This window comes from Pteropus vampyrus, unplaced genomic scaffold, assembly GCF_000151845.1.
Source record: "Pteropus vampyrus isolate Shadow unplaced genomic scaffold, Pvam_2.0 Scaffold22, whole genome shotgun sequence".
Classification (NCBI taxonomy): domain Eukaryota; kingdom Metazoa; phylum Chordata; class Mammalia; order Chiroptera; family Pteropodidae; genus Pteropus; species Pteropus vampyrus.
In genome coordinates this window covers 15,300,381-15,307,714 of record NW_011888803.1, presented here as the reverse complement: position 1 = coordinate 15,307,714, position 7,334 = coordinate 15,300,381, and the positions used below count along the sequence as shown (strand labels likewise).

The 7,334-nt window shown below is 40.9% G+C and overlaps 1 protein-coding gene across 1 annotated transcript in view; it reads left to right on the top strand.

The window, feature by feature from the left end:
* F3 (coagulation factor III, tissue factor) overlaps positions 1-7,334 on the top strand; it is a 13,729-nt gene that overhangs the window by 3,613 nt on the left and 2,782 nt on the right. Inside the window, exons 2-4 of the mRNA XM_011355704.2 lie at positions 272-422; positions 4,505-4,695; positions 6,563-6,741. Of these exons, the coding sequence (XP_011354006.1) occupies positions 272-422; positions 4,505-4,695; positions 6,563-6,741 (521 nt within the window). The remainder of the gene's footprint in view (positions 1-271; positions 423-4,504; positions 4,696-6,562; positions 6,742-7,334) is intronic.

The window sequence follows — 7,334 nt, the reverse complement described above, 5'->3', positions numbered from 1 at the left end:
TGTGCTTCCAGATCAAATTATCACAGGATTTCCCCCATGAATAATTTCAAACAAGGATTTCAAGCTCCTTGCCTCTTTCCTTAGATTACAAGGAACATTTTGCTGTGAGAAAATTCTAGGTTTAGAAAAAATTTGAAGTTTTCCTTTCTCTTGATAATTCAATAGTGAAGCTTTTGTGATTGGAAAAAAAAAAATAATGCGAGGTTTATGGTGATGTTGAGAAGGGGGCGGGAAAGTTTTTTATACCATCAACATGAAATCAGGTACTGAGAAGTTCATGTAATAATAGCTCTTTCTCTGTTATTTGAAGGCACTACAGGTGTCGTGGTAGCATATAATTTAACTTGGAAATCAACTAATTTCAAGACAATTTTGGAGTGGGAACCCAAACCCATCAATCATGTCTACACTGTTCAGATAAGGTAAGCTAGGCACAAAAAAGAAAAAAAGAAAAGAAAAATAATTTTTCAATGTTCCCACTTTCTTGTGCTGAATACAAATGTCTTTAGAGCTGATTACTGGATGAAACTATTTAATAGATGACAAAGAAAAGGGCGTTCATGGTAATTTGCTGACCAGAGCCATACTCTATCAAGCCTGCATGCAACATTTCCCAGACCTTAAACTGATAGAATGTTTTAATTGTTTCAAGAGACGATAGGAAAATTCCTAAGTGTGGTATGAGCTGCGGAGAGGTGAAACTTCTTGAGCAGGCTGTGGTGGCACTGGTAGATAGAGTCCTGGATGGATGATAACTATTCTCATTGAAGTGCACTGGTCTTTTTCCATGCTGTCTAGACTGTGAGTCTGCTCTAACGTGTTAAGGAAAAGGCAGGGAGGAGTTCGGAAGTATACAGTGCCCTGAAGCAGTGTTTGATTCACTAATCTTTGGACTCACTATTCAAAATTCGATTACATACATAATATCAGAGGAGGTCAAGTTTGTGACTCACCAAGCTGGAAAGAAATACTCCTCTGTCTGCACCCTCAGCTGCCAGGTCTGCTCTGCTCATTTATCCTTGTGTCTGATTGACAGCTCTCCCCAAGAGCCCATAATTTAGTATATTCAGTCAAAATGTTCACATGTCTTCCTTGATATTTTCATCATATTCTTGCAAGTTTTTGGTTGTTGAAATGTTCTAAGAGACTTGATAGAGATCTTATTAAATAGAGGAGAGCAACTGTGGAAATTATTTTAACACTAATTGTATAAAGGCACAAAAGTACCACTGACTAAAGACACAAAAGTATGCACCTCCTAGGATGGAGGGGGTCTTTTAGGTGGATGTTCTTCTTTTTTCAAAGTGAACTTCACAATCGCTGTTGCCAAACCAACAGAGAAGAAAATTTGTGTGTGCTCACCCATGCATGTATAGATAGAGAGTGAGAGAGAGAAAGGAACTTCATAACCTGAGGTAATAATTACGATTATGGTCAAAGTTGTCACTTCAGATTCTACTAGTCAAGAATAAGTAATTAATTCCACTAATACAGAGCCGAAGCTTACCTTAGTAGACACTTTCCCTCTAAATAGTGAAAATAAGATTTTAGGAGCAATACTTACCTCCTAAATATACTCGATCTTATGTTTGGTGTGCATGTGGAAACATATTTATAATTTACCTGATTTTTTTTAAACATAAGCCTTTGTTAACTCTCAGTTCTTGGACTTTTCCAAGGCTGCTGTTATTTAAGTGAACGCAGCCCTTGATGTGCAAACGTCCTAGTGCGAGCTGCCGCTTGGGGGCGCCCGAGGACACGAAGGTTCCTCCAGAGCCGGGGATCTTCCCCATGTCCTTGCAGGTGTGCTAGAGCAGCAATCCCCAACCTTTTTGGCACCAGGGACCGGTGCTCCTATGAGAATCTAATGCTTGGTGATCTGAAGTGGAGCTTAGGTAGTGATGCTAGCACTGGGGAGTGGCCGCAAATACAAATGAAGATTCGCTTGCCCGCGGGTCGCTCACCTCTTGCTGTGCAGCTGCTTCCTAACAAGCCACCAACAGGTACCGGTCTTCGGCCCCGGGGTTAGGGACCCCTGTGCTAAAGAACCTGTGAGCGGTCTCTCCGCCCTGCCGGAGACCTCACTCTTCTCTGTCCTCTCCATTGGTACATGGGATTTCTAGGTGAAAAGGCCCATAGCAATCATTTTACAGATGAGGAAACTGCTGCCCTGGGAAGGTGAGGTATTTATTCATGATTGCATTGATGGTGAGTGCCCAGCTGGGTCTGGAACCAAGGTCTCCCCAGGGTTTCGCCAACACCACCTCTTCCCGTGGGTCTGCCACAGTCTGAAGTGAGGCCCCAGAGCTGGGAGGAGGGAGAATCATTACCACGGTATCTCCTCCGTCTTCCTTTCCTCTCAGTTTTCTTTTCCCAGAGGAAGCACCTTAACCGCGGCTCCTCTTCATCCACTTACGGCCTGATCCCAGCTATGGGGCGCCACTGCTATGCCTGAAGCCCCTTCTTGGAGCTCCAACTGTATTTTTCCCCTTTGGAAACAATTTCAGTCATGGTTGCAAAGTGTTACTGGCTCAAGCACTGAAACATCACCTGTATCACTGATTCGGTGGGAATATTCTCTATTCTAAAACTGAACTTCCAAAGCTTCTAGAAAACAGCCTCCACCTAAATTGGTGAGTCTGGATTCTGTTGGAATTCTTTGGTTATTCAGGCAGGACTTTTATTCTTTACAAATCAGGAGATTTTGCTATACCTAGAGGACCTTCAAAGGCTTTTAAAGTTTAATACTGGTAAAAGGCATCCAGAGGCACTTACTGCAAAATACCCCTTCATTCCTGTTTCACATGACTTTACTAGTTTTAGTGACATAGGTGCTTGTGCTAAGTTTTGCCACAGAGTAAGTACTGTGCTTCCTAGGTATGAGCTGGGAGGACCGAAATACCAGTTTCTTAGATGGGAATTAGCCCCAGAGCTCAGCAGTCTTTCTCCTGTTATCTGAACAACTTGTTTGCCATAGCAATGGAAAAGAATCATGTTCTCATTCACTTTTATAAAATGCATTTTGGTCACTCTGGAATTAAGACAGCCTCTCCACTTTTATCATAGAAAATTAGAAAAATCTAAGAAACCAAAAATATTTCTGTATCAATCTTAGTTTATGAATTTTAGGACAAAGAGTGTGTTCACCATACCCTCTTAGCCTGGTTATTTAGTTCAGATTTTTTTTAAAAACATATTTAAGGCTCTCATGCATGGATTTAGACAATTGAATTTATATGGCAGCTTGTTTTCTTCCTGATTCAAGCTGTAAATGCAAACCATTTATTACTCAGCCTGGCCGTGTATAGCCATAAAGCCCTGCTGCTTAACAGTAAACACAAAGGCATGGACCCCCTATTACCAAGCAGACCACATTCAAAATGAAGTACTTTAATGGAAATATCAGTGCTGGGGAACAGGGAAGGGAGAGGTCAATTCTGAACAAGGAGATCTGGAGATTCTTGGGGAAAGTGGGGTTGGAGATAGCCTTAAATGATGGATAGGGCTCTGGCTGTTGACGATGCTGAAGAGAAGGGAAGAACAGTGTAGCTGTCAATTTATGGGGCCAGAAGTGTGTGGATTGAGTTGCAGTGACATTTATCTATGAATTGTTTTGGTCCTTTAAAATAATTTCATATTTAGTAGAAGTTCTTTAAATCATTTTCTCTTCAATACATCTTACAAAAGAGAGAGAGAGATCTTTTAGCTTCTTACCCTTTTAGACTTTGTTAGATACTACCTGTTTTGTTATTCTTTAATCTTTAATGGAATGTACTCATATCTTGTAAAAGTGAGGGAGGCATGTAGTATAATGTGACGAACAGTCCCAACTATGTGACCTCGTACAAGTTACTTAGTGTTTCTGAGTTTCAGTATCCATGTGCGTGTTAAAAAGATCCAAAACCTTCTTGAAAGGTTTATATCAAATGAAGTGATACGTGTAAAGGGCCCAGTACAGTTCCTGGTGCATAGTAGATTCAGTGAATGTTAAATAACCACACCAATAATGGCCATGATAGAATGTAATATACAGAATGTATTATATAAGCTCTATTATTACTGCATTGACTATAGTCTACTGAGAATACAGAATGTGATATAGTAAATAGAAAATAGTAGGATATAATAAGTAGACTATAGTAAATAATAGGGTCTTAATGGAGAAATCGTCTACATTTTAAGAAAGATATTTAACAAAATGGTTAAGAGCATGGACCCAGCAGTCAAACAGCTGTCTGGCTCAATGTCCAGCTGTGCGACTCTGAGCTGATCACCCAGTCTCACTTTGCCTCAGTTGCCTTATCTGTAAAAACAGAGATGATTACAGAGACACCCCGGGTTGCTGTGAGGACTCAAGCACATTTAAAGTGCCCCATAGCAAATGCCTACTCAGGAGTGGTTATGGACACTATTTTTGAAACAGAACACCACAACCAGAAAGCCATCCATCTTATTGAATGCAAATCATAATGTTCCATTTCTCTTCCTTCCTTCTTTCTTTTAGCCATAGGTTAGGAAATTGGAAAAGCAAATGCTTCTCCACAACAGAGACAGAGTGTGACCTCACTGATGAAATTGTGAAGGACGTGAAGCAGACATACTTGGCGCGAGTCCTTTCCAAGCTGGCAAATGCCACCAGTTCTGCTGCGGAGCCTGTGTTTACAAACTCCCCAGAGTTCACGCCTTACTTAGAGAGTAAGTAGTTTGGTTTGTAATAACCTTTCATTCTTGTTGTTAAAAGCTTCTGAATCTTCTTGTGAGCCTGTGACCCTTAGGGGCCATCAGATTATTTCTCCATAAACACATCTTTTTTCTCAGAATCGGTAAGCGCCACGGTCCTCTACTGTGGTGGGAAGTTCACAGAGTGTGAACTTCAGAGTTGATAACAAGTTCATCGAGTAACTTTCCCCACCGTTCTGACCCCAGACCTTACCAGTAACTGGCTGGGTAGGATGGTGGGGGAGCCGGAAATCCACCAAGGCTGGGGTTTCAGCATATTCCCATACCTATTTCTGAGATTATATTTACATATATACACACATATATATCCTGAACATTCTGTCACATCATCAGAGCAGAAGTCAAGTTTAAGATTTTTTCATAGTCACAAATCCACAGGGAAAGTTCAGTTTCCCTCTGAGCCCATAATTGGGCTTGCTGACCTTTTTTAATCAGTTGGCCTTGGAGTCCCATGATGTGCCAGCACTTGCCCAGCCAGCTCCCAGCCTGCCTCCTTCTTGCTGGCTTTGAAAGTGCGGAATGCCTTCCCCCCAAGCCTTTGCCCCAGTAAGCTGACTTTAACATCTACTAAGGGAATGCAGAGGATTGCTGACAAGTTGGAGCGTACCTTTTTTTTCTCAGGACTATTGTTCTGAACTAGGTATTTTAAATAAACACGTATAGCACATTGAGAAGAGTGAAATCAGTTAAGGTCTTTAAATCTTCAAAGATCTTCTAGGAAGACCTCGAATGAAAGGTTAGAATGAAAGTGTCATGTTATTGCTGCCTTTATATTGACCCCTCTATCCTGTGAGAGAGAACAGTTTCTCGAGGAAGCAATAGAGAAGGGACCGAGAGACAGTCGAGCAAACTTTCCCTTCTCATACCTACTTTGGGGGTCCAGAAAGGAAGCTGCCTTCCCCGAGCCCCTGTTTGCCAGACCCTGTCTTCAGACTCCTCTGGCACTTTCTACCTGTGTGTCCCTCACAGCACTCAGCTGGAGTGTAGGCACCACATCCACACCACCTCCGGTAACTCCGTGGGATTACTGATTGTCATTCACCTTCCATTGGTGGCATCCTCATGATTTTCTGTTATAGCCGTTGAGTTTTTTGTAAGCCACTTCAAATCCTTTTTTGCTGAAAGATAGAAAAAATTTTACACATTAATTTTGCAAGAACTCACACAAACATACACATACTTGCTTATAATTCATGTTTAATTATTGGGATTGATTTTACTGTCATTCGTTGAAAGCACACACAATAATTGAGCCATTCCAGAGTCCCAGAGGTTAAAACTGGTTCCTTGAAGTACCAAGGACATTTCTTGGGCTTTCCACATCCCCTAATTTCTTGTATATAAAATATGGAATCTTATGCAAATGTATTGTTTAATATAGTAGCTACTAACCACATGTGGTTATTGAACACTCGAAAAATAGCTAACGCTATAAGAGTAAAATACACACTGGATTTTGAAAAATATTTCCAAAAGTTTTTATATTGACTACATGTTAAAATGATAATATTTTAACTATTTAGGGTTAAATAAAATATATTATTGAAATTATTTTACCTGTTCCTTTTTACATTTTCTAAAATGTGACTACAGAGAAATTTAAAATGACATTTGTGGCTCCCATTCTATTTCCGTTGGGCAGCACGGCCATAGAATGTCTCGGGGTTTAGCTCTGGTGCCACTTAGCTAGCAACTGCCAGGGACTTGATTCTATGCAGATGTTTTATGAGGGGTGACCAGGTTGTTAGCTGTGATAACTAAATGGGATTCTGTTTTGTAGAGAATTCTTTGGTTCTAACGAAGCTCATTTTCTATGTTTCAGCAAACCTCGGACAACCAACAATTAAGAGTTTCGAACAAGTTGGAACAAAACTGAATGTGACCGTACAAGATGCGCGTACTTTAGTCAGAAAGAATGGCACATTCCTCAGCCTCCGGGATGTTTTCGGCAAGGACTTAACTTATATACTTTATTATTGGAAAGCTTCAAGCACAGGAAAGGTGAGGATTCCTTCATTTGTTTTAATGACTTATTTTAAATGGTAGATTTTTGATTTTATAGCCCACTTCTTCCCTAATTTGAAAATGCCAGAATGGGGTGGTTGAGAGGGCAGCGTGCTGGATTGGGGAGGGAGGCCTGCTGTCCTGGTTCTATCTGTCACTTTGAGCAGCCTTGTGACCTTGGGCAGGGTCCCTTGGATACCCCTTCCCTCAGCCAACGGGCTGGACCAGATAATCTCTAAGGTTCCTGGCAGCTCCCACATTTAATCCTCTATTGAGGATCACAGAGACAATATTTGTTTTCCATTCAACCATTAATGCATCATTCCTTTTTTTCCCCTTTACTGTAAATATCTTCTAAAGGGGTAATTTGGGTTGAATGTGCCTAAATCGATATCTTCAGTCTTGGGAAAAGTATCCTCAGCAGTTATCAGGGAAACCTGTTTGGCCGAGTCACTTCTAATCCTGTATGTCAGGTGTGTCCATGTTGGCTTTTACTTCCACAGTGACTTAGTAAAGAGAAAAGAATTCACTCTGAGACCAGATAAATTAAGAACTCTTTATCTTTTAACAGAAAACAGCCAAGACAAACA